The sequence below is a fragment of the Scyliorhinus torazame genome, chromosome 18 (assembly GCF_047496885.1).
Source record: "Scyliorhinus torazame isolate Kashiwa2021f chromosome 18, sScyTor2.1, whole genome shotgun sequence".
NCBI classification, from domain to species: Eukaryota; Metazoa; Chordata; class Chondrichthyes; order Carcharhiniformes; family Scyliorhinidae; genus Scyliorhinus; species Scyliorhinus torazame.
The window spans coordinates 149,526,107-149,553,975 of NC_092724.1; the positions used below are offsets into that span (position 1 = coordinate 149,526,107).

Sequence of the window (27,869 nt, forward strand, 5' to 3'; positions counted from 1 at the left end):
CCACAGACCCACCACTCTCTGGCTGAAGAAATTTCTCCTCATCTCTGTTCTAAAGTGACTCCCTTTTATTCTAAGGCTGTGCCCCCGGGTCCTAGTCTCCCCTGCTAATGGAAACAACTTCCCTACATCCACCCTATCTAAGCCATTCATTATCTTGTAAGTTTCTATTAGATCTCCCCTCAACCTCCTAAACTCCAATGAATATAATCCCAGGATCCTCAGACGTTCATCGTATGTTAGGCCTACCATTCCTGGGATCATCCGTGTGAATCTCCGCTGGACCCGCTCCAGTGCCAGTATGTCCTTCCTGAGGTGTGGGGCCCAAAATTGCTCACAGTATTCTAAATGGGGCCTAACTAATGCTTTATAAAGCTTCAGAAGTACATCCCTGCTTTTATATTCTAAGCCTCTTGAGATGAATGACAACATTGCATTTGCTTTCTTAATTACGGACTCAACCTGCAAGTTTACCTTTAGAGAATCCTGGACTAGGACTCCCAAGTCCCTTTGCACTTCAGCATTATGAATTTTGTCACCGTTTAGAAAATAGTCCACGCCTCTATTCTTTTTTCCAAAGTGCAAGACCTCGCACTTGCCCACGTTGAATTTCATCAGCCATTTTTTGGACCACTCTCCTAAACTGTCTAAATCTTTCTGCAGCCTCCCCACCTCCTCCGTACTACCTGCCCCTCCACCTATCTTTGTATCATCGGCAAACTTAGCCAGAATGCCCTCAGTCCCGTCATCTAGATCGTTAATATATAAAGAGAACAGCTGTGGCCCCAACACTGAACCCTGCGGGACACCACTCGTCACCAGTTGCCATTCCGAAAAAGAACCTTTTATCCCAACTCTCTGCCTTCTGCCTGACAGCCAATCGTCAATCCATGTTCGTACCTTGCCTCGAATACCATGGGCCCTTATTTTACTCAGCAGTCTCCCGTGTGGCACCTTATCAAAGACCTTTTGGAAGTCAAGATAGATAACATCCATTGGCTCTCCTTGGTCTAACCTATTTGTTATCTCTTCAAAGAACTCTAACAGGTTTGTCAGGCACGACCTCCCCTTACTAAATCCATGCTGACTTGTCCTAATCCGACCCTGCACTTCCAAGAATTTAGAAATCTCATCCTTAACAATGGATTCTAGAATCTTGCCAACAACCGAGGTTAGGCTAATTGGCCTATAATTTTCCATCTTTTTCCTTGTTCCCTTCTTGAACAGGGGGGTTACAACAGCGATTTTCCAATCCTCTGGTACTTTCATAGAACATAGAAAATACAGCACAGAACAGGCCCTTCGGCCCACTATGTTGTGCCGAACCTGTGTCCTAGATTAATCATAGATTATCATTGAATTTACAGTGCAGAAGGAGGCCATTCGGCCCTTTGAGTCTGCACCGGCTCTTGGAAGAGCACCCTAACCAAACTCAACACCTCCACCCAACACCAAAGGCAATTTGGACATTAAGGGCAATTTATCATTGGCCAATTCACCTAACCCGCACATCTTTGGACTGTGGGAGGAAACCGGAGCACCCGGAGGAAACCCACGCAGACACGGGGAGGACGTGCAGACTCCGCACAGACAGTGACCCAAGCCGGAATCGAACCTGGGACCCTGGAGCTGTGAAGCAATTGTGCTATCCACAATGCTACCGTGCTGCCCTTGAGAACAAATAAATCTACACTATATCATTTTACCGTAATCCATGTACCTATCCAATAGCTGCTTGAAGGTCCCTAATGTTTCCTACTCAACTACTTCCACAGGCAGTGCATTCCATGCCCCCACTACTCTCTGGGTAAAGAACCTACCTCTGATATCCCTCCTATATCTTCCACCTTTCACCTTAAATTTATGTCCCCTTGTAATGGTTTGTTCCACCTGGGGAAAAGTCTCTGACTGTCTACTCTATCTATTCCCCTGATCATCTTATAAACCTCTATCAAGTCGCCCCTCATCCTTCTCCGTTCTAATGAGAAAAGGCCTAGCACCCTCAACCTTTCCTCGTAAGACCTACTCTCCATTCCAGGCAACATCCTGGTAAATCTTCTTTGAACCTTTTCCAAAGCTTCCACATCCTTCCTAAAATGAGGCGACCAGAACTGTACACAGTACTCCAAATGTGGCCTTACCAAAGTTTTGTACAGCTGCATCATCACCTCACGGCTCTTAAATTCAATCCCTCTGTTAATGAACGCGAGCACACCATAGGCCTTCTTCACAGCTCTATCCACTTGAGTGGCAACTTTCAAAGATGTATGAACATAGACCCCAAGATCTCTCTGCTCCTCCACATTGCCAAGAACTCTACCGTTAACCCTGTATTCCGCATTCATATTTGTCCTTCCAAAATGGACAACCTCACACTTTTCAGGGTTAAACTCCATCTGCCACTTCTCAGCCCAGCTCTGCATCCTATCTATGTCTCTTTGCAGCCGACAACAGCCCTCCTTACTATCCACAACTCCACCAATCTTCGTATCGTCTGCAAATTTACTGACCCACCCTTCAACTCCCTCATCCAAGTCATTAATGAAAATCACAAACAGCAGAGGACCCAGAACTGATCCCTGCGGTACGCCACTGGTAACTGGGATCCAGGCTGAATATTTGCCATCCACCACCACTCTCTGACTTCTATCGGTTAGCCAGTTCGTTATCCAACTGGCCAAATTTCCCACTATCCCATGCCTCCTTACTTTGTGCAGAAGCCTACCATGGGGAACTTTATCAAATGCCTTAGTAAAATCCATGTACACTACATCCACTGCTTTACCTTCATCCACATGCTTGGTCACCTCCTCAAAGAATTCAATAAGATTTGTAAGGCAAGACCTACCCCTCACAAATCCGTGCTGACTATCCCTAATCAAGCAGTGTCTTTCCAGATGCTCAGAAATCCTATCCTTCAGTACCCTTTCCATTACTTTGCCTACCACCGAAGTAAGACTAACTGGCCTGTAATTCCCAGGGTTATCCCTAGTCCCTTTTTTGAACAGGGGCACGACATTCGCCACTCTCCAATCCCCTGGTACCACCCCTGTTGACAGTGAGGACGAAAAGATCATTGCCAACGGCTCTGCAATTTCATCTCTTGCTTCCCATAGAATCCTTGGATATATCCCGTCAGGCCCGGGGGACTTGTCTATCCTCAAGTTTTTCAAAATGCCCAACACATCTTCCTTCCTAACAAGTATTTCCTCGAGCTTACCAATCTGTTTCACACTGTCCTCTCCAACAATATCGCCCCTCTCATTTGTAAATACAGAAGAAAAGTACTCGTTCAAGACCTCTCCTATCTCTTCAGACTCAATACACAATCTCCCGCTACTGTCCTTGATCGGACCTACCCTCGCTCTAGTCATTCTCATATTTCTCACATATGTGCAAAAGGCCTTGGGGTTTTCCTTGATCCTACCCGCCAAAGATTGTTCATGCCCTCTCTCCCTAATCCCTTTCTTCAGTTCCCTCCTGGCTATCTTGTATCCCTCCAATGCCCTGTCTGAACCTTGTTTCCTCAGCCTCACATAAGTCACCTTTTTCCTCTTAACAAGACATTCAACCTCTCTTGTCAACCATGGTTCCCTCACTCGACCATCTCTTCCCTGCCTGACAGGGACATACATATCAAGGACACGTAGCACCTGTTCCTTGAACAAGTTCCACATTTCACTTGTGTCCTTCCCTGCCAGCCTATGTTCCCAATTTATGCACTTCAATTCTTGTCTGACAACATCGTATTTACCCTTCCCCCAATTGTAAACCTTGCCCTGTTGCACGTACCTATCCCTCTCCATTACTAAAGTGAAAGTCACAGAATTGTGGTCACTATCTCCAAAATGCTCCCCCACTAACAAATCTATCACTTGTCCTGGCTCATTACCCAGTACTAAATCCAATATTGCCCCTCCTCTGGTCGGACAATATACATACTATGTTAGAAAAGCTTCCTGGACACACTGCACAAACACCACCCCATCCAAACTATTTGATCTAAAGAGTTTCCACTCAATATTTGGGAAGTTAAAGTCGCCCATGACTACTACCCTATGACTTCTGCACCTTTCCAAAATCTTTCCCAATCTGTTCCTCCACATCTCTGCTACTATTGGGGGGCCTATAGAAAACTCCTAACAAGGTGACTGCTCCTTTCCTATTTCTGACTTCAACCCATACTACCTCAATAGGGTGATACACCTCGAACTGCCTTTCTGCAGCCGTTATACTATCTCTAATTAATAATGCCACCCCCCCACCTCTTTTACCACCCTCCCTAATCTTATTGAAACATCTATAACCAGGGACCTCCAACAACCATTTCTGCCCCTCTTCTATCCAAGTTTCCGTGATGGCCACCACATCGTAGTCCCAAGTACCGATCCATGCCTTAAGTTCACCCACCTTATTCCTGATGCTTCTTGCGTTGAAGTATACACACTTCAACCCATCTCCGTGCCTGCAAGTACTCTCCTTTGTCAGTGTTCCCTTCCCCACTGCCTCATTACACGCTTTGGCGTCCTGAATATCGGCTACCTTAGTTGCTGGACTACAAATCCGGTTCCCATTCCCCTGCCAAATTAGTTTAAACCCTCCCGAAGAGTACTAGAAAACTTCCCTCCCAGGATATTGGTGCCCCTCTGGTTCAGATGCAACCCGTCCTGCTTGTACAGGTCCCACCTTCCCCAGAATGCGCTCCAATTATCCAAATACCTGAAGCCCTCCCTCCTACACCATTCCTGCAGCCACGTGTTCAACGGCACTCTCTCCCTATTCCTAGCCTCGCTATCACGTGGCACCGGCAACAAACCAGAGATGACAACTCTGTCTGTCCTGGCTTTTAACTTCCAGCCTAACTCCCTAAACTTGTTTATTACCTCCACACCCCTTTTCCTATCTACGTCGTTGGTACCAATGTGCACCACGACTTCTGGCTGCTCACCCTCCCCCTTAAGGATCCTGAAGACACGATCCGAGACATCCCTGGCCCTGGCACCCGGGAGGCAACATACCTTCCGGGAGTCTCGCTCGCAACCACAGAATCTCCGATCTATTCCCCTAACCATTCAATCTCCTACAACTATTGCTTTTCTATTCTCCCCCCCTTCCCTTCTGAGCCCCAGAGCCAGACTCAGTGCCAGAGACCTGGCCGCTAGGGCCTTCCCCCGGTAGGTCATCCCCCCAACAGCATCCAAAACGGTATACTTGTTTTGAAGGGGAACGGCCACGAGGGATCCCTGCACTTTCTGCCTGTTTGTTTTTTTCCCCCTGACTGTAACCCAGCTATTCTTGTCCTGTACCTTGGGTGTGGTTACCTCCTTGTAACTCTTCTCAATCACCCCCTCTGCCTCCCGGATGATCCGAAGTTCATCCAGCTTCAGCTCCAGTTCCCTAACACGGTCTTTGAGGAGCTGAAGTTGGGTGCACTTCCCGCAGGTATAGTCAGTGGGACACCAGTGGTATCCCTCACCACTCACATCCTACAGGAGGAGCATGTAACTGGCCTAGCCTCCATCCCCTCTTACCTGACAGAATATAGCTGCCCTGTGGACTAACTAGATCTCCGCCCTCCGACCCTGCTCCCAGTCAGCTACACTTTCTGTAAACTTCTGGCTCTCTTCGCACTCTTTGCGGAAATTCCGGAAACAAAATGAAAGGAGCACCTTACTCCCTCCTCACCTAACTCCCTCGGTCACCAAACTCTCACTATCGCACTCAAATGCACCAAATTCAGCACTCCCTCGGTCACCAAACTCTCACTATCGCACTCAAATGCACCAAATTCAGCACTCCCTCGGTCACCAAACTCTCACTATCGCACTCAAATGCACCAAATTCAGCACTCAGTGCAAACAAAGTCTGCACTGTAGGGGATCACTTTTATACTGTGAATCTAACCTCTGAAAACTGGCCTAATCCAATTAACTAATTAACAAGCTCCAGCTGCAAGTGCCTACAAGTAGAAGCCTGTTTAAAGCTTATTGAAAATTCACCTTCTTCTAAACCAAACAGCAACTTTTAAGTTAATTAACTAAATAAAAGAAAGACTAAACTTTAGATAAAAATGAAGCCTTATACTCCCTCGGTCACCAAACTCTCACTATCGCACTCAAATGCACCAAATTCAGCACTCAGTGCAGTCCCTGACTCCAGTGACTTTTGAAAGATCATAACCAACGCCTCCACTATTTCTTCAGCTATCTCCTTTAGAACTCTAGGATGTAGCCCATCTGGGCCCGGAGATTTATCAATTTTTAGACCTCTTAGTTTCTCTAGCACTTTCTCCTTTGTGATGGCTACCATATTCAACTCTGTCCCCTGACTCTCCGGAATTGTTGGGATATTACTTATGTCTTCTACTGTGAAGACTGACGCAAAGTACTTATTCAGTTCCTCAGCTATTTCCTTGTCTCCCATCACAAAATTACCAGCGTCATTTTGGAGCGGCCCAATGTCAACTTTTGCCTCCCGTTTGTTTTTAATGTATTTAAAGAAACTTTTACTATCATTCCTAATGTTACTGGCTAGCCTACCTTCAAATTTGATCCTCTCTTTCCTTATCTCTCTCTTTGTTATCCTCTGTTTGTTTTTGTAGCCTTCCCAATCTTCTGACTTCCCACTACTCTTTGCCACATGAGAGGCTTTCTCTTTTGCTTTGATGCATTCCCTAACTTCCTTTGTCAGCCATGGCTGCCTAATTCCCCCTCTGATAACCTTTCTTTTCTTTGGGATGAACCTCTGTACTGTGTCCTCAATTACTCCCAGAAACTCTACTGTCTTTCCCACTAGGCTCTGCTCCCAGTCGATTTTCGTCAGTTCCTCCCTCATGCCCCTGTAGTTACCTTTATTTAACTGTAACACCTTTACATCTGATTCTACCTTCTTTCTTTCAAATTGGAGATTGAATTCAACCATATTATGATCACTGCCTCCTAAGTGCTCCCTTACTTTAAGATCTTTAATCAAGTCTGGCTCATTACATAACACTAAGTCCAGAATGGCCTGTTCCCTCGTGGGCTCCATCACAAGCTGTTCCAAAAAGGCCTCCTGTAAACATTCAATGAATTCCCTTTCCTTGGGTCCACTGGCAGTATTATTTACCCAGTCCACCTGCATATTAAAGTCCCCCATGATCACTGTGACCTTGCCTTTCTGACATGCACTTTCTATTTCACTGTTAGGAGGCCTGTACATAACTCCCATTATGGTTTTTTTTGCCTCTGTGGTTCCTGAACTCTACCCACACAGACTCCACATAATCCGACCCTATGTCGTTTAGTGCTATTGATTTAATTTCATTCCTAATTAACAAGGCAACCCCGCCCCCTCTGCCCACCTCTCTGTCTTTTCGATAGGTTGTGAATCCCTGGATGTTTAAATGCCAGTCCTGAACCCCCTGCAACCATGTCTCTGTGATGCCTACCACATCATACCTGCCAGTCACAATCTGGGCCACAAGCTCATCTACCTTGTTCCGTACACTGCGCGCATTTAAATATAGCACCTTTAATTCTCTATTGACCGTCCCTTTTTGTTTTCTTAGTGTGGTGGACCTTGGTTTACTGAGCCTTTCCATACACTGTGTCATATTTTATGATGTGGAGATGCCGGCGTTGGACTGGGGTGAGCACAGTACGAAGTCTTACAACACCAGGTTAAAGTCCAACAGGTTTGTTTCGATGTCACTAGCTTTCGCAGCGCTGCTCCTTCCTCAGGTGTTCTCTTTATATATTAACGATCTAGATGACGGGACTGGGGGCATTCTGGCTAAGTTTGCCGATGATACAAAGATAGGTGGAGGGGCAGGTAGTATGGAGGAGGTGGGGAGGCTGCAGAAAGATTTAGACAGTTTAGGAGAGTGGTCCAAGAAATGGCTGATGAAATTCAACGTGGGCAAGTGCGAGGTTTTGCACTTTGGAAAAAAGAATAGAGGCATGGACTATTTTCTAAACGGTGACAAAATTCATAATGCTGGAGTGCAAAGGGACATAGGAGTCCTCGTCCAGGATTCTCTAAAGGTAAACTTGCAGGTTGGGTCCGTAATTAAGAAAGCAAATGCAATGTTGTCATTCATCGCAAGAGGCTTGGAATATAAAAGCAGGGATGTACTTCTGAAGCTTTATAAAGCATTAGTTAGGCCCCATTTAGAATACTGTGAGCAATTTTGGGCCCCACACCTCAGGAAGGACATACTGGCACTGGAGCGGGTCCAGCGGAGATTCACACGGATGATCCCAGGAATGGTAGGCCTAACATACGATGAACGTATGAGGATCCTGGGATTATATTCATTGGAGTTTAGGAGGTTGAGGGGAGATCTAATAGAACTTACAAGATAATGAATGGCTTAGATAGGGTGGATGTAGGGAAGTTGTTTCCATTAGCAGGGGAGACTAGGACCCGGGGGCACAGCCTTACAATAAAAGGGAGCGGTGCGCAAGTGATTTCTGGGAGGTCAGGTTTCTTCTTCACCTGAGGAAGGAGCAGCGCTCCGAAATCTAGTGACATCGAAACAAACCTGTTGGACTTTAACCTGGTGTTGTAAGACTTCGTACCATATTTTGTGGGATGGGGACAATCGTAACCACTCTTGAGTTTTGTCTGTTCGTGTTTTTTTAAATTCCTAAGCAGCTACGCTCCCTGCTGATTACTTCACCTCTTGGTTCCCTGACTTTCCCTTCCCCCCAATCTTTAGTTTAAAGTCCTATTGACCATCCTATTTACTCTTTTCGCCAGAACACTGGTCCCAGCTCGGTTCAGGTGGAGACCATCCCAACGGTATAGGTCCCCCCTGTCCCAAAACTGATGCCAGTGTCCCATGAAAAGGAACCCCTCATTCCCACACCACTCTTTCAGCCACGTGTTAACTTCCCTTATTCTTGCCTCCCTATGCCAATTTGAACGTGGCTCGGGCAGTAATCCGGAGATTATGACCCTTGAGGACCTGTTTTTTAATTTGAATCCTAGCTCTTTATAATCTCTAAACAGGTCCTCTTTCCTAGACTTGCCTATGTTGTTGGTACCGACATGGACCACAACAACTGGCTCCTCCCCCTCCCTCTCCAGTATCCTTTCAAGCCGGTCAGAGATGTCCCGCACCCTAGCACCGGGCAGGCAACATACCATGCGGGACTCTTTATCCTGCTCACAAAGGATACTATCTATCCCCCTGATAATAGAATCCCCTACAACTACAACTTGCCTATTTACTCCCTCCCCTTGAATGGCCTGCTGAACCATGGTGCCTTGGTCAGCTGACTCATCCTTCCTGCAACCCTGTTCGCCATCCACACAGGGAGCAAGTGCCTCATACCTGTTGGACAGAGTCAAGGGCTGAGGCTCCTGAGTTCCTGACTGCTGGTTCCCTTTACCTGCCTGACTTGCAGTCACACCCTGCTGTCCCTGGCCACTGGCAGGATTTAAACTACTTACTCTGACAGGTGTGACTGCCTCCTGAAACACAGTGTCCAGGTAAGTCTCCCCCTCCCGGATGTGCCTCAGTGTTTGAAGCTCAGACTCCAGCTCATCAACTCTGAGCCGGAGCTCTTCGAGCAGCCAACACTTACTGCAGATGTGGTCGCTGCAGCTCGCAATGGGATCTGCCAGCTCCCACATCAAGCAGCTCAAGCACATCACCTGACCAGCCATCACTAATTAATTAATTAGTTTAATTTAAGTTTATGGTGGGGGCAGCTTCAGCCAATCAGACACTACCCTGCACTTTTAACTGAAAAACAACACAATTAGATTAACCACTTACCTTTCCTGGTTACCTTACAGACAGAGAGAATTTGGTAGTTTGGTGCAGTATCTCTCTCACTCCGGCTGTGTCTCCTTGACCTGGGCAATGCTAATAATATTATATAATAATGCTAATAATAATAAAATATGGCACTTACCTCACACCAATGGATCTTATTATTAGGTTAGAGGAGGAGGGTGGGTGGGAGACACTACACGTGTAGTGTCTCGGGTTTCCTCTCCACCAGAATTTATTGGTTGGGGGGGGGGGGGGCCTTCCCAGAAGTCCGTGGGTCGAAAAAGATAAAACAGAAAAGAAATGTTTTTTAAAGGAGGAACTTACCTCCCAGAAATCACTTGCGCACCGCTCCCGCCGAAATCCAATGGCCTGCTCCTGTGAAGGTAAGTGTTTTTAAAGGAGAAACTTACCTCCCAGAAATCACTTGCGCACCGCTCCCGCCGAAATCCAATGGCCTGCTCCTGTGAAGGTAAGTGTTTTTAAAGGAGAAACTTACCTCCCAGAAATCACTTGCGCACCACTCCCGCCGAAATCCAATGGCCTGCTCCTGTGAAGGTAAGTGTTTTTAAAGGAGAAACTTACCTCCCAGAAATCACTTGCGCACCGCTCCCGCCGAAATCCAACATAGATCACTTAAAACGACCTCTGCTTCCTGACACAACTAGATTCATGCTAGCTCCTTAAATAATTTTGACATCCATACAAGCTTTATCATACACAAGCTCACAAGAGCTTGTATCATTATATCCAGTCTAATAGTCTTGTATTAAATGCTGCTTAGCATTATCTCAAATCACACAGAAATCCACTGGGCCCCCTGCCCCTCACTCCTATTTAAAAATTATTTCCAGTATTGTGCCATTTTAATTGGCAAATTTCTCTCGTCTGTGTCTCAGATCATACCCTCCATTCTTCTGAGGAAACCCTGAAAACACTTGAGGAAACCCTGAAAACACTTGAGGAAACCCTGAAAACACTTGTCATGCACTCTTGGACTCTGGATAGAAATTGAAACATACTGTGCCTGTTTCCCAAGCATAAAATTAGCACAAAACCCGTAACAATTTAGTAGTGGAGCAATTGTGCCCAGTCTGTGCAGGCAATAATCTAATTGCCAAATTCATGGGGTCCCAAATGCGCGACAAAGCCAGACAATTAGACTCCTTCAAAATTTTTAATGAAAAGCTAAATTCCTAGAGCGGCAAATTTTTCAACACAACTTTTTTTTAAAATTTAAAGTACCCAATTATTTTTTTCCAATTAAGGGGCAATTTAGCATGGTCAATCCACCGAACCTGCACATCTTTGGGTCGTGAGGTTGAAACCTACGCAGACATGGGGAGAATGTACAAACACGGTAGCACAGTGGTTAGCACCATTGCTTCACAGCTCCAGGGTCCCAGGTTCAATACCCGGCTTGGGTCACTGCCTGTGTGGAGTCTGCACGTTCTTCCTGTGTCTGCATGGGTTTCCTCGGGTGCTCCAGTTTCCTCCCACAGTCCAAAGATGTGCAGGTTAGGTGGATTGGCCATGATAAATTGCCCTCAGTGTCCAAAAAGTTTAGATGGGGTTACTGGGTTACGGGGATTGCGCGGAGGCGTGGGCTTAAGTATGATGCTCTTTCCAAGGGCCGGTGCAGACTCGAAAGGCCAAATGGTCTCCTTCTGCACTGTAAATTCTATGAAACTCCACATGGACAGTGATTCAGGGTTGGGATCGAACCCGGGTCCTCAGCGCCGTAGGCAGCAGTGCTAACCACTGTGCCACACCAACTTTTCTTTGAAATGTTTGTGGAACCACGTGGAACAGCACCACTCTGCCAACCTTCTAAATCCTAGCAATCAATTCCTAATCTCTCCCTTCTTAGTCTGAAATTAAATCCACTTATTCACATCTCTTCCTGTCTTCAATTTGGAAAAAGTTCAAGAAGGAGTTGCGTATTTACCGTGCTACTGCATTATATGACAAGTCCAAAAAGGTACAAGCTTGCATGTTATTAAACTTAGTGGGTGCTGAGGCCATTAAAATTAAAGAGGCCATCAAAAATATATTAAAAGTATTGTCTTTGCCTGTCAGAAATTTCATGACTTCATATATAGTCGTTCTGCAGTTGTGGAAGTAGACATCAGCCACTCATAGCTATCTTTTAAAAAGCCTCTTGACACTGCTATGCATGGCTGCAGTGCAGGATGCTAAAGCTGCAATGTTACAATCTCAGCGTCATCTACAAACGTGGCAAGGAGCTCTACTTGACTGATGCCCTCTCCAGAGCCTTCTTACCCATTACAAACTAGGCAGATTGTGAGGAAAACAGAGACATTATGACACTGGAGGTGTTGTCTTCCTGTAGAATCCAGGGACTCAAAGGTGCCTTACAGGCAGACATCAAATGCAGACAACTGCACAACATCATCATAAGGTTCTGGCCAGAATCCTCAAGGGAGCTTCCGAGGAACTCCACCATTCTTCACCATCAGAGATGAACTAACTGTACGGGTTGGGCTGATACTGCGTGGTCAGCGATTCGCTATCACTACTTCTCTTCAAATGTATTACACCCAACAATTACACCAAGGGCAGCCTGGGTTTGAAGCAATCAGACACAGGACCAAGGAATCACTGTACTGGCCCTCCATGTATGTAGACACGGAAAGGGAAGTTTTCAGATGTGCAACATGCAATGCACTCAAGCTGCATAGATAGGTTCTTGATTAATAAGGGGATCAGGGGTTATGGGTAGAAGGCAGAAAAATGGGGATGAGAAAATATCACCCATGATTGAATGGCGGAACAGACTCGATGTGCAGAGTGGCCTAATTCTGCCCCTATGTCTTATGGTCTTATGCATAAAGCAAAAGAACTCAAGCACTAAAAGCACTTGAATGAGGTCCCAGACCTCCCATGGTCATTCACAGCAGCTGACATCTTTGAATGGAATGGTTTCACAACATTTACTCTTAGTTGATTCGTATTGCAGGTGGTTTGAACTTGGATGCTTGCCAAACATGACAAGTAACAGTCATCATCAAATAGAAGAGGCACTTTGCATTGCACAGAGATCCAGGTTTGGTGAGAGGGAGGAACTGAAGGAGGTCAGTATCAGTGGAGAAGTGATGTTTGAGAATCTGATCAGAGTGAAAGCTGATAAATCCCCAGGACACTATATTCTACATCCCAGAGTACTTAAGGAAAAGACAGGAGAAATAGTGGATGTATTGTTGGTCATCTATCAGGATTTTATAGACTCCGGAACAGTTCCTACAGATTGGAGGGTAGCTAATATAACCCCACTATTTAAAAAGGGAGGTGTAGAGAAAACAGGGGATTATAGACCAGTAAGCCTGATGTCAATAGTGGGAAAAATCCTCGAATCTATGATCAAAGATTTTATAGCAGAGCACTTGGAATATAATGGCAGAATCAGACAGAGTCAGCAGGAATTTATGAAAGGGAAATTATGCTTGACAAATCCACTGGTATTCTTTGAGGATGTAACTAGTAAAGTTTAAAAACATAATTTTTCTAACATAATACATAACTATACATAACACAAACAATAACAATAACAGCAACAAGCCCATTCCGCCAACAGCTAACAGTGGCCGTGTATATATATATGGCAGATCACCAGCAGAGTTACTCATGAATAGAGTTTACAAGAGATCATCATGTATTTACATATAAATATCTCCCTCCTCGCCCCCGCCCCCCCCCCCCCCCTCCCCTGCTTGTCAGGTAGTCCCACCCTCCCTATCCTCCCCTTCACCTGTTTAGGCGTTCCTTGGCATTTTGATTTGTTTTCATTTTTACAGGGTTTTGCCTGTTTACTTGTGATGGCCCCAGCAGAGCCCTATGATTTCAATCACGTAACGTCAAGTCCATTGTACCTACAAGCCAATGGCAAAGCCAAAAAAGGTTAGATATTGTTAAGCAATTGTTGCACAAGGAGATTGTTGCAGGGGCTGGTTTAGCACAGGGCTAAATAGCTGGCTTTTAATGCAGACCAAGGCAGGCCAACAGCACGGTTCAATTCCCGTACTAGCCTCCCGGAAACAGGTGCCGGAATGTGGCGACTAGGGGCTTTTCACAGTAACTTCATTTGGAGACTACGTGTGACAATAAGCGATTTTCATTTCATTTCATTCTCATTTTTCAAATGGACGGCCAATCTGATCCATATCTCGCACTACTTAGTTACAGAGCATCACCATTGTCACATGGTAGATCACCAGCAGAGTTACTCATGAATAGGAGGTTGCATACCACACTTCCATACTTGCAAAGAAGGAGGAGAATGTGGTACTGCAGAAAATGCAATATATTAAAGCAAAACAAAAGCAGTTCTATGATAGAGTGTCTGGAACTTTACTACCTCTGAGTAGTGATGACATTGTGAGAATAGAAGATTCAGGCAATTGGTCGAAGAAAGCCATTGTACTTGAAGAAGTAGCACCTCGTTACTGCAATGTACAGACAGAGGAAGGGTTGGTTTGAAGAAAAAGTTATTGCGCGCTCTTGGAAACCAGAGAAGACTTTCACAACGACGCGATGGATGACAAATCTACATCTGAATCAATGTCAGCTGCAGTATCAGATAGTTCTGCAGATCCTGAGCATGAGAATATCAGGGAGAATGTTGAATCTACAAGTTCTGAGCAGCAAGGTCAAACTTTGAGAAGATCAACCAGAGTCAGAAGAAAACCTGATCGACTCAATTTGTAGATTTGGACTATTTGTACATACTATGCTTGCTGATCTTGTGTGTGCGTATATATATATATTTGTTCAAACAATTTTTTTTAAATTAAAGAAAAAAATACTGTTAGATTCACAAGCTAATGATATCACATGTAAATATACTGACGATAATGTATTAATTTATTCTTCAAAGGAAAGAAGATGTAGTGATATCATGTGTTGTAATTCACCGACTGACCACTAGGAGTCTCAGTATTTCAGTGAATGTTAGAGTCAGGTGACCTCAGACTGGACTAGAGAGCTGAGAGAGATAGTGGTTTATGTATGTTCAGACTGTTATTCATCTGTTGTTTTGTATATATTTGACCCACAGTTAATGTTAATAAATCGTTTATAACTTTAGCTACAAGTGTTATTGTAATATAAATCAGGCCACCTGACAAGAACATTGCAGTTTCGTCCGGCATTGCTCGCTGGTCCAGATGGTGTTGCTCATGCGCTGACTGCCTCTGCAAACTGCACCCAGGCACGGTGAACGGCAGCGGCTGGCAGGCTCCTTCCCAGGCCAGGGTACAGGCATCTGCGTCCAGCAGGGTCTCAAGCTCGGCATCTGTAAAATGGAGTGTCACTCTCCTCGCTGCTATCTTGTTGGCTAGGATGGTGTGTGTGAGGAGTGAAGTGTGTATATGCGACTGCAGCTTGTCAGCCTCCTGAGTGTTAATCAGAAATCCAGTGAATCTGGCACCGTTTCTCTTTGGAATCGATTGTGTTCCACATGGCGCCGGTCCTAGCCCCTCAACGGTCACTGAATCGGTCCAGGTGCAGCCCCAGTTTTGCTATTGTAGAAGTCCACGAATCCTGCCCTGGCATTAACACTTAGTCTCAGGAACAGACTATTCCGCCGGTGATATTTCTTTGGCCCCCTTGTCTGTCAGAATTTCATACATGTTTGTGGGGCTCCAGCTTCCCAGCCTTCGGTCATCCCTCTACCTTCCTTTGTTTGTCATCCTCCTTCACCTTCTTGCCCCTCTGCCTCCCATCTTGGCCCCCTTGCCTGTCCCCTTGCACAATCTTTGTCCCCCATTGCCCACTTGTCTTCATCCTCCCCTCCCTCCCCTTGCACCCCACCCCCAGTTAAAATTGAGTTTGTAAATGGGGACGCTGCATAAAGCCTGCAGCACAGTTGTGTCCTTGTGGACTACGGTGTCAGGCACCAGGAGCAAAAGATCCCTGCACTCCCCAACCCCGGGCATAGTACTGGCCAGTGTCTGAAATTAGAGGCTGCGTGAGTACCCCAGCACAGTGGTGTCCTGTGCAGACAATGTCGGCATAGAGCAGGAGGGCACTAATCCTGCAACCCCAGCAGTGTTGCGTCGAATGCAACAAAAGTGGCACAGCGCTATGGCAGGTAGGCAACATATGTTCCACTCACCTCAAAGTCACGAACGAACTGAAGCCCAACTTGTGCATGTCATATGTTTTCAAACGGATTTGAGGCCGACATGATTTTCCACTAGTGTGAGGAGATTCTAACGAGCAGCTTTTTAACTAACATTGATGAGATGTCAATGAATGCAAATTCTATTCAGCCCACTAAGCAGCGAGATAACTGACCCACCCTTGGGTAATTGAAAGCTGACCTTACACCAATGGGTTTCCAACCTTTTGCCTGATGTTAGTTTCTCTAGTCCCATTGCCATGAAACCCGATGTGGGTGAGATGGGAAATTTCTGCCCAATATTTGTTTTATTTGAAATGTTTGCATAACTCCTGAAATAACAGACAGGGATATAAAGCAGTGTTACAAACATTAGTTTCTAGATTACAATCTTTTCCTTCTACCATTTCTCAATATTAATTTTCAGGAACTTGATGAGAATTTAGCAAAGCTGACAGCTGAATTTGAAAAAGCCACAGCTGACAAACTCAAATGTCAACAAGAAGCTGATAACACCAACAGAACTATTTCACTTGCAAACAGGTAAATTTGGATTTGTGTAAATCGGACTAAATGAGCAAACTGCGTTACTTCTGGATCGTTCATAATTTTTAACTATATATTTTGTCTCTAGGTTAGGTTTCATGTAATCATCTATCTGTACCCAAACTCATTTATTTTTCTTGCATTTTCCAGCGTTATTAAGGCTGACAGGATGAAAAATTAAGTATGACAAATCCATTGGATCCTTGCCCTCTTAAACAGCCGTAAGGACATTCAAGCATCATTTAGGCGAGATGTTGCAAACATGGGCAGTTATTTTCACCATTATCAGTCTAGTAATGCAAGACGATCACAGGCTTGTAGTGTTACTATGATGGGCGCAATATTTCAGGGTGCTGAATTGATGAAGGAATGTCCATAGATTCATGTACATTAGTAGACTTCAGCAAATTCCTCCAAGGGAACAAAATATTTATACTGTCATAAGCCCCATAAGTCTGCTTCAGATTTCCAATTCCTAATATAAGAACCTTTATGAAATATTTGTAGTTTTAACAGTGCCCCCACCCAAGCTTCCACTCTGATCATAAAAACCTCCGTATTTTCAATAAATTACCTTTAGCTTTTTAGGGAGACAGGAATAAATCTGTACAGAAGAATAATCAGATGTTCAAATTCAATGGTCCATGGTTAAGGACTTTGGCAAAGATTTCAAAACAGATGGTCAATGTCACCTTGACTCAGTACTGAGCCACATGTCAAGGATTCAAGACTCACTCTCGAGCTAAACTGCAGCAATGCAAAGGGAGAAATGGGATTGTCAAACAAATCATCTTTTGGATGAGACATTAAATTAAAGTCCCATCCACCTGCTCAGGCTGACATACAAAATCATGTGATATTTTTGGTTAACAGATGCATCTGAATAAGCGAGATAAAATGAGATTTACTAGGTGTTTATCTTATTGCAATCAGTTTGTACTGTACCAATATTAGTGAGAAGGTGGAGAAGAAACATGACCTCCTGTAGAGGTATCATGACCACCAGAAGCAGGACAGAGCGTTCAAGTCAGGAGACACAGTATCTGTCCGGAACTTTGGGGACGGTGCCCAGTGGATACCGGGGTCATAGTGGAGAAGACAGGACTAGTCTCCTAAATGGTCCCAGGGAACGGACGACCGCAAGCATGTGCCGTAGCTCTGAGGAAACTCTGCCAGCGCTACCTCAGTCGTCACATGTAGTGTGGTCTGATAGTTAAACAAAAACATGCCAGTTTTGTTTCAACTGACCCTGTTATTTGTTTCTTCATGTCCCTCTTGTTTTAAATATATACTTTATTCCAAACACAATCAGTAACATACACATACTGCAGTCCAATAAAAACATGATTCAAACAGTTTATCAATTTTCCCCTTTTTTCTCACCTAAACTACCCCAACCCACGCCCCCCAGCCTCTGGCTGTGGTGATATCCATCACTGTAAATACACAAGGGGTTAATGTAAATACACTACGACTAAGTAAACACTAGAGGGAGCACCAGCGACGTCATGACATGCAGACATACAGCTAATAAACACATAGAATAGGACACGACCAATGGGTAGTCAAGACATCCAGAGGTGACACGACCACAAGAGGGCATTGCACAACCCATATATAAGGACAGGGCACACATGCTCTGTCACTTTCCACAGGCGACACTTAGAGAGTAGGACAGGGGCAGATCAGAAGCATCACACCCACCATGTGGCTTAGACAGACTGGTTAGATAGACTGAGTTACGATAGCAAGATTAGCAGGAGTTGAACTCATAGAATACTGTGCTAATGGTTCAATAAAACACATTGAACTTACTTCAAAGTCTGGAGTATCTTTTGGTCAAAGCTGCACGAGTTGCAGCCTGTGTTATCCCTGAGTACATAACACAACATGGTACCAGTAGTGCCTGTTGAATCTATATAGTTCAACACAGCAAGATCCATGACCACCAGCAACAGCACCCAGGCAAGATGATTGAGATTCCGGTTCCTCAGCAACTCAGGTACCACAGCAATCTCAATGCCAACGGCCGTGCATTCAAGGAGAGATTTGAGATTTATATGGTAGCATCCGACCTAGATGGCGTGGCCGATACTGAGAAGATAGATCTTTTACTCCCCATTGCAGGTGAAAGTGCAACAGAATTCTTCAACTCCTTCAAGTACTCCAAAGAGCAGGACAAGAGATACTTCCAGACAGTCCTGGACAAGTTTAAAAACTACTGCGAGGTGAACACAACAGAAATCGGTAAAACTGCCGCCTATACTCACCACGAGATAAGGTAGGCTTGCAACAGAAGCAAACGGCAATTTTGATTGGCAGCCATCTTGCGCAAGGAGCCGCACATGTGCAGTTCCCGAGAAGACGCGAACCGGCGAAACAGTGTTTTGCAGATGCGCGAGAAGGCGCACATGTGCAGTTGCGAAAAGAGCGCACAGTGAAGGAAAAGCGATCTGCGCATGCGCAATCCATTCCTACGCTCTACGTCACAAGCGTCATGACGCCAAGAGACAGAGAGCAGCCCACAGAGAGCAGCCTGACGCCAAGAGAGTGACCCATGCACCACGAAGAGTCCCCGACTCCACACAGAAACGATGACATACTCCACAGCAAGAGCACTGCACGTTTCCATACAGGGAACACAGAAAGACTCCACAGCAAGACCACTGCACGACTCCGTTGAGAGCGCACAGATCAACTCCACAGCGAGACCACTGCATGACTCCACACAGGGAGCAATGCCAGACTCCACGGCGAGAGCGATACAAGCCTCCACAGCGAGCTCAATTTGTCATTGGCAAATAGGGTTAAGGAAAATCCCAAGGCTTTTTACACGTACATAAAAAGCAAGAGGGTAGCCAGGGAAAGGGTTGGCCCACTGAAGGATAGGCAAGGGAATCTATGCGTGGAGCCAGAGGAAATGGGCGAAGTACTAACTGAATACTTTGCATCAGTATTCACCAAAGAGAAGGAATTGGTAGATGTTGAGTCTGGAGAAGGGTGTGTAGATAGCCTGGGTCACATTGAGATCCAAAAAGACGAGGTGTTGGGTGTCTTAAAAAATATTAAGGTAGATAAGTCCCCAGGGCCTGATGGGATCTACCCCAGAATACTGAAGGAGGCTGGAGAGGAAATTGCTGAGGCCTTGACAGAAATCTTTGGATCCTCACTGGCTTCAGGTGATGTCCCGGAGGACTGGAGAATAGCCAATGTTGTTCCTCTGTTTAAGAAGGGTAGCAAGGATAATCCCGGGAACTACAGGCCGGTGAGCCTTACTTCAGTGGTAGGGAAATTACTGGAGAGAATTCTTCGAGACAGGATCTACTCCCATTTGGAAGCAAATGGACGTATTAGTGAGAGACAGCATGGTTTTGTGAAGGGGAGGTCATGTCTCACTAACTTGATAGAGTTTTTCGAGGAGGTCACAAAGATAATTGATGCAGGTAGGGCAGTGGATGTTGTCTATATGGACTTCAGTAAGGCCTTTGACAAGGTCCCTCATGGTAGACGAGTACAAAAGGTGAAGTCACACGGGATCAGGGGTGAGCTGGCAAGGTGGATACAGAACTGGCTAGGTCATCGAAGGCAGAGAGTAGCAATGGAAGGATGCTTTTCTAATTGGAGGGCTGTGACCAGCGGTGTTCCGCAGGGATCAGTGCTGGGACGTTTGCTGTTTGTAGTATATATAAATGATTTGGAGGAAAATGTAACTGGTCTGATTAGTAAGTTTGCAGACGCGCAAGGGTTGGTGGAATTGCGGATAGCGATGAGGACTGTCAGAGGATACAGCAGGATTTAGATTGTTTGGAGACTTGGGCGAAGAGATGGCAGATGGAGTTTATTCCGGACAATTGTGAGGTAATGCATTTTGGAAGGTCTAATGCAGGTAGGGAATATACAGTGAATGGTAGAACCCTCAAGAGTATTGAAAGTCAGAGAGATCTAGGAGTACAGGTCCACAGGTCACTGAAAGGGGCAACACAGATGGAGAAGGTAGTCAAGAAGGCATACGGCATGCTTGCCTTCATTGGCCGGGGCATTGAGTATAAGAATTGGCAAGTCATGTTGCAGCTGTATAGAACCTTAGTTAGGCCACACTTGGAGTAGTGTTCAATTCTAGTCGCCACACTGCCAGAAGGATGTGGAGGCTTTAGAGAGGGTGCAGAAGAGATTTACCCGAATGTTGCCTGGTATGGAGGGCATTAGCTATGAGGAGCGGTTGAATAAACTCGGTTTGTTCTCACTGGAACGACGGAGGTTGAGGGGCAACCTGATAGAGGTGTACAAAATTATGAGGGGCATAGACAGAGTGGATTGTCAGAGGCTTTTTCCCAGGGTAGAGGGGTCAATTACTAGGGGGCATATGTTTAAGGTGCGAGGGGCAAGGTTTAGAGTAGATGTACGAGGCAAGTTTATTACACAGAGGGTAGTGGGTGCCTGGAACTCGCTACCGGAGGAGGTGGTGGAAGCAGGGACGATAGTGACATTTAAGGGGCATCTTGACAAATACATGAATAGGATGGGAATAGAGGGATACGGACCCAGGAAGTGTAGAAGATTGTAGTTTAGTCGGGCAGCATGGTCGGCACGGGCTTGCAGGGCCGAAGGGCCTGTTCCTGTGCTGTACATTTCTTTGTTCTTTGTTCTCGTTGACAGCCTCCACGATGGAAGCAACTCAAGACTCCAGAGCGCAGTCCTTGCATGAACAAGACCATGAAGATCTAGCAACCTTATTTGAGCAACCAGCAGCAGAGGATGCAAGTCCTCCACGCTCAAGTGCAGAGCAAGACGACAATGACAGTCTACCACGCTCACGTGAACAACAAAAAGACTATGACAGTCTACCCAGATTATTTGAGCCGCCAGAAGAAGACTCTGACAGTCTACCCAGCTCATCTAACCGACAAGAAGACACTGAAGGTCTACCCACTGTATGTGCGACAAGTGACAAAGGCTTCACAATTCCCAGACAAGATGTGCGACATCTCAGCGAGACTGACAGATCACAGCTAGTATGTACAGAGGCACTCGACAATCAAAGTGAGGCTACTAGTGACTCCAGTGACACCACGTTAATTCGAACCTCTTCTACTCGACCCTCTCCACAAGAACCTGAAATGGCTCCAGACGGGGAGCATCAAGAAACCAAAGGTGATTCAGGTGAACCAAAAAGGGCTCCAGACGGGGAGCATCAAAAAGCCAAAGATGATGCCAGTGAACCGGACATGACTCCAGACGGGGAGCGCCGATGAATCAGAGATGGCACGCTCAATGAAACAGCAGATGCCACAAAGGACACTGACACAAGTAACTTTGTGAAGGACTCAAATTCTCCACTCGGTGTGGTCATTGAGCGCAACAAACACAACAACAAAACCCACAAAAACAACAACAAAGACAACTCAAGAAGCGTACCAGAGGCAACAAACACAACAACAAGCACCTCAATAACACCAATGACAACAACAATAGAACTACATCTGGTATGACATGGTAAACTCTGCCCACAATGTTACTGCTCAGCTCAGAACAATGGCAAGAGTGCAAACATACCATGGCATGTCAACGCATCTTACCAATTCACGTTTGCTACACTACGGACAAGCAAACCAGCTTTCAGGAAAGATGTCATCAAGAATTGCTACCACAAGCATTTAAAAAAAAGAGTCCATCTCAGACAATGAAGTGATTTGACCATTTGAACACCTCCTGATGACTTCTTGGTTACGTTAAGACCAGGACACTGACGGCGTTCACAAGGGAATTACAACATCAACATCGACACTTCCATATAGCACAAAAAAGCCACTCGACCGTGTAAATTCATGAACTTTGGACTCATAACTATTCTTTGATCTTGTATAGTCACCACAGTCATCATAACATGTATATGTCATCACTTATTTACCTGTTTTTGTTCAATTTTTCTTTAAAACTGTACAGAAAATATGTAACACGAAAAAAGGGGGGATGTGGCAATATGCATCACTGTAAATACACAAGGAGTTAATGTAAATACACTATGACTAAGTAAACATTAGAGGGAGCACCAGAGACATCATGACATGCAGACATACAGCTAATGAACACATAGAATAGGACACGACCAATGGGCAGTCAAGACACCCAGAGGTGACACTACCATAAGGGAGGATTACACAACCCATATATAAGGACAGGGCACACATGCTCTGTCTCTTTCCACAGTCGACACTTAAAGAGTAGGACAGGGGCAGATCAGAAGCATCACACCCACCACGTGGCTTAGAGCAGCCTGGTTAGTTAGACTGAGTTACGATAGCAAGATTAGCAGGAGAGTCGAACTCATAGAGAACTGTGCTAACGGTTCAATAAATCACATTGAACTTACTTCAAAGTCTGGAGTATCTTTTGGTCATATCTGCATCGAGTTGGAGCCTGTGTTATCCCAGAGTACATAACACAACACTGGCGACAAATAGATCTTCAAATAAGGACATAAAAAGCCTCCATTGTACATAAAACCCCTCTTCAGACCCCCTAAGAGCAAAATTGATCTTCTCCAGTCTTGAAATAAAATGAAATGAAAATTGCTTATTGTCACAAGTAGACTTCAAATGAAGTTACTGTGAAAAGCCCCTAGTCACCACAGTCTGGCGCCTGTTCAGGGAGGCTGGTACGGGAATTGAACCCGCGCTGCTGGCCTGCCTTGGTCTGCTTTAAAAGCCAGCTATTTGGCCCTGTGCTAAACCAGCCCCCATGCCTTAATTCATCCAAATCCCCCAACCACGCCTGGACTCCCGGTGGCGCCGCCGACCTCCAACTCAGTAAAATTCGCCGCCAGACAATCAGAGAGGTGGAGGCCATGACATTGGCCCCCTTCCCCTCCAGCAGCTGTGGCAAATCTGACACCCCAACAATCACCACCAAAGGACACGGTGACATCCTCATCTCACTGTCTCTACCAGTATCTCGAAAACCTCTGCCAGACACCCTCCAACTTTGTGCACCTCCCAGACATATGAGCGGGTTCGCCGGCCCCTCCCATATTTCTTGCATACATCCTCCACCTCTGGGGAAAAACCCACTCAGACGGGCCGAGACATATGAGCCCTATGTACCACCTTGAACTGTATAAGGCTCATCCTAGCACAGGATGAGGTCCAATTATTCAGGTGCATTATTTCACTCCAGGTCCCCCACCTAAGCTCAATCCCCAGTTCCTCCTCTCATTTCCCGTTTTATCCCTTCCATTGATGCTTTCTCCATCTCCAAAAAACATTCGTAAATATCCCCAATCAGCTCCTTCCCCAGCTCATCCAGAGTTAACAACTTACCTGACAATGGTGCTTTGGCAACTGAGGGAACAAGAGCAGCTCCTTCCAGGCAAAACCCCAAACCTGCAAAGGCCTAAATTCATTCCCCCTTGGCAATTCAAACTCCCCCTTCAATTCCTCTAGCCCTGCGAACGTCCCCTCTATGAACAGGTCCCTAACCCATTCTATCCATTCCCTGTACCAACTCCAATACAGTGCATCATCACTCCTGGTATAAACCTGTGGTTCCCCACATATTGGAGCAATACCGACATACGTCCTATATCAACATGCCACCTCAATTGATTCCAAATTCTGAGAGATGACACAACAAGGAAGAGAGTGCAGATAAACATGTGGCTGCAGGGGTGGTGTAGGAGGGAGGGTTTTAGTTATGTGGATAATTGGAGCACATTCTGGGGAAGGTGGGACCTGTACAAACAGGATGGTTTGCACCTGAACCAGAGGGGTACCAATATCCTGGGAGGAAAATTTGCTACGGCTCTTCGGGGGGGTTTAAACTAATTTGTCAGGGGGATTGGAAAACGAGCTGTAGTCCAGAAGCCAGTGTTGAGAGTAGTGAGGTACTGAGGAGGGTATCAAGGTTGCAGGAGTGTACCGGCAGGCAGGAAGGTGGGTTGAAGTGTGTCTACTTTAATGCAAGGAGCAACCGGAATAAGGTAGGTGAACTTGGAGTGTAGATTGGTACTTGGAACTACGATGTTGTGGCCATTATGGAGACATGGTTAGAACAGGAATGGTTGTTGGAAGTTCCTGGGTGTAGATGGTTCAGTAAGAGTAGTGAAGGTGGTAAAAGAGGTGGAGGAGTAGCATTGTTAATCGAGGATAGTTTAACGGCTACAGAAAGGCAGTTCGAGGGGGATCCACCTACTGAGGTAATATGGGCTGAAGTCAGAAATAGGAAAGGAGCGGTCACGTTGTTGGAGTTTTCTATAGGCCCCCAAATAGTAATAGAGATGTGGAGGAAGAAATTGCAAAGCAAATTATGGATAGGTGTGAAGGTCTCAGGGTAGTTGTCATGTGTGACTTTAACTTTCCAAATATTGATTGGAACCTCTATAGGTCGAACAGTTCGGATGGGGCAGTTTTTGTACTGTGTGTGCAGGAGGGTTTCCTGACACAATATGTGGATAGGCCGAAAAGTGGTGGGGACACATTGGATTTGGTACTGGGTAATGAACCGGGCCAAGTGTTAGATTTGTTTGTGGGAGAGCACTTTGGAGATGGTGACCACAATTCGTTTTCTTTCACTATTGCAATGGAGAGGGATAGGGCTGTACGGCAGGGCAAGGTTTATAATTGGGGGAGGGGTAATTATGATGCGATTAGGCAAGAATTAGGGAGCATAAGATGGGAACAGAAACTGTCAGGGAAAGGCACAAATGAAAAGTGAAGCTTGTTCAAGGAACAAATACTGTGTGTCCTTGATAGGTATGTCCCTGTCAGGCAGGGAGGAAATGGCCGTGTGAGGGAACCATGGTTCACAAAAGCGGTTGAATGTCTTGTCAAGAGGAAAAAGGAAGCATATGTAAGGATGTGAAAACAAGGTTCAGTTGGGTCGCTTGAGGGTTACAAGGTAGCAAGGAATGAGCTAAAAAAAAAGGGCTTAGGAGAGCTAGGAGGGGGCATGAGAAGTCCTTGGCGGGTTGGATCAAGGAAAACCCCAAGGCTTTTTACTCTTATGTGAGAAATAAAAGAATGACCAGGGTGAGGTTAGGGCCGGTCAAGGACAGTAGTGGGAACTTGTTCATGGAGTCAGAAGAGATAGGAGAGGCGTTGAATGAATACTTTTCTCCAGTGTTCACCGAGGAGAGGGGCTATGTATTTTAGAGTGTGATACAGGCGGGTAAGCTGGAGGAGGTGGATGTTCTGAGGGAAGATGTGTTAGCAATTTTGAAAAACCTGAGGGTAGACAAGTCCCTTGCGCCAGATGGGATATATCCTAGGATTCTTTGGGAGGCAAGGGATGAGATTGCAGAGCCTTTGGCTTTGATCTTTGTGTCCTCACTATCCACGGGGATAGTGCCAAAGGACTGTAGAGTGGCGAATGTTGTTCCTCTGTTCAAGAAAGGGAATAGGAATGACCCTCGTAATTATAGGCCCGTTAGTCTTACTTCGGTGGTCGGTAAGTTCATGGAAAAGGTCCTGAGGGATAGGATTAATGACCATTTGGAAAGATGCAGCTTAATCCGGGATAGTCAACACGGATTCGTGAAGGGTAAGTCTTGCCTCACAAATGTGATTGAATTCTTTGAGGAGGTAACTAAGTGTGTAGATGAAGGTAGAGCAGTTGATGTCGTATACATGGATTTCAGTAAGGCCTTCGATAAGGTTCCCCATGGTCGGCTCATAAAGAAAGTAAGGAGGTGTGGGATAGAGGGAAATTTGGCCAATTGGATAAGTAACTGGCTATCACATAGAAGACAGAGGGTGGTGGTGGATGGAAAATTTTCAGACTGGAGACTAGTTACCAGCGGTGTACCACAGGGATCAGTGCTGGGTCCTCTGCTATTTGTGATTTTTATAAATGACTTGGAGGAGGGGTCTGAAGGGTGCTCAGTAAATTTGCTGATGTCATCAAGATTGGTGGAGTAGTGGATGAGGTGGAGGGCTGCAAAGATACATTGATAGGATGCAGAGCTGGGCCGAAAAATGGCAGATGGAGTTTAACCCTGATCAGTGTGGGGTGTTTCATTTTGGTAGGACAAATTGAAATGCGGATTACAGGGTCAACGGCAAGTTCTGAGGAATGTGGAGGAACAGAGAGATCTTGGGGTTCATGTCCACAGATCTCTGATGGTTGCCACTCCAGTAGATAGAGCCGTGAAGAAGGCCTATAGTGTGTTAGCGTTTATTAACGGGGCTTGAGTTTAAGAGCCGTGGGGTTATGCTGCAACTGTACAGGACCCTGGTGAGACCACATTTGGAGTATTGTGTGCAGTTCTGGTCACGTCATTATAGGAAGGATGTGGAAGCATTGGAAAGGGTGCAAAGGAGATTTACCAGGATGCTGCCTGAATTGGAGGGTAGGTCTTATGAGGAAAGGCTGAGGGAGCTGGGGCTTTTCTCATTGGAGCGAAGGAGGATGAGAGGCGACTTAATAGAGATTTATAAGATGATGAGGGGGATAGATAGAGTGGACGTTCAGAAACTATTTCCTCGGGTGGATGTAGCTGTTACAAGAGGGCATAACTATAATGTTCGGCGTGGGAGATATAGGAGGGATGTCCGAGGTAGATTCTTTACTCAGAGAGTGGTTAAAGTGTGGAATGGACTGCCTGCTGTGATAGTGGAGTCGGACACTTTAGGAACTTTCAAGCGGTTATTGGATAGGCACATGGAGCACACCAGAATGACAGGGAGTGGGATAGCTTGATCCTGGTTTCGGACAAAGCTCGGCACAACATCGAGGGCCGAAGGGCCTGTTCTGTGCTGTACTGTTCTATGTTCTATGTAACAAAGGGACTGCTACTGTGCCTACCTGGGGAAAATGGGAGTGGGGCCGTCCCCACACATGAGGCTGCCTCCACCTGCACCTATCCCTGCGTATTGCACCCCCACCACAAAGAAATCAATAAGGGAGTATATCCGATGTACATGGGAGAAGAAGGAGTACTCCCTCACTCCCAGATGCCTAAACCTCTATGGGTCCAACCCCCCCATCTGGTCCATAAATACCCCCAGCCCCTTTGCCATCCCTGATCGGACCATTGACCTGGGCTAGACCTATCCTCCCCAAGGTCCAGCACACAATTAAAATCAACCTCCATTATCAACTGATGGGATCTTCCAAATCCGGGATGGACACTAACAGTTTCTTAACAAAATTCACGTTATCCCAATTGGCGCATATACATTAACTAAAACCACTGACGCCCCTGCCAGGACGCCACTCACCATCACAAACCTACCCCCACCCACGTGTTCCGCATCTCCCTAACCACCACAAATGCCATCTTTTTGCTGAATAGGATCGCAACCCCCCCTCGACTTAGAGTCAAAACCCAAATGGAACGTCTGCCCCTCCCTTAAACGCGTCTGGTCCTTCACCCGTAGATGTGTCTTCTGAAGAAGACCATTTTAGGTGCGCAAACACCCAGGACTGTTT

At 45.8% G+C, this 27,869-nt stretch overlaps 1 protein-coding gene across 1 annotated transcript in view; it reads left to right on the top strand.

The window, feature by feature from the left end:
- The window catches only part of LOC140395604 (dynein axonemal heavy chain 17-like), an 896,966-nt gene that overhangs the window by 710,855 nt on the left and 158,242 nt on the right, over positions 1-27,869 (top strand). The window contains exon 62 of the mRNA XM_072483576.1: positions 16,327-16,442. Within this exon, the coding sequence (XP_072339677.1) occupies positions 16,327-16,442 (116 nt within the window). The remainder of the gene's footprint in view (positions 1-16,326; positions 16,443-27,869) is intronic.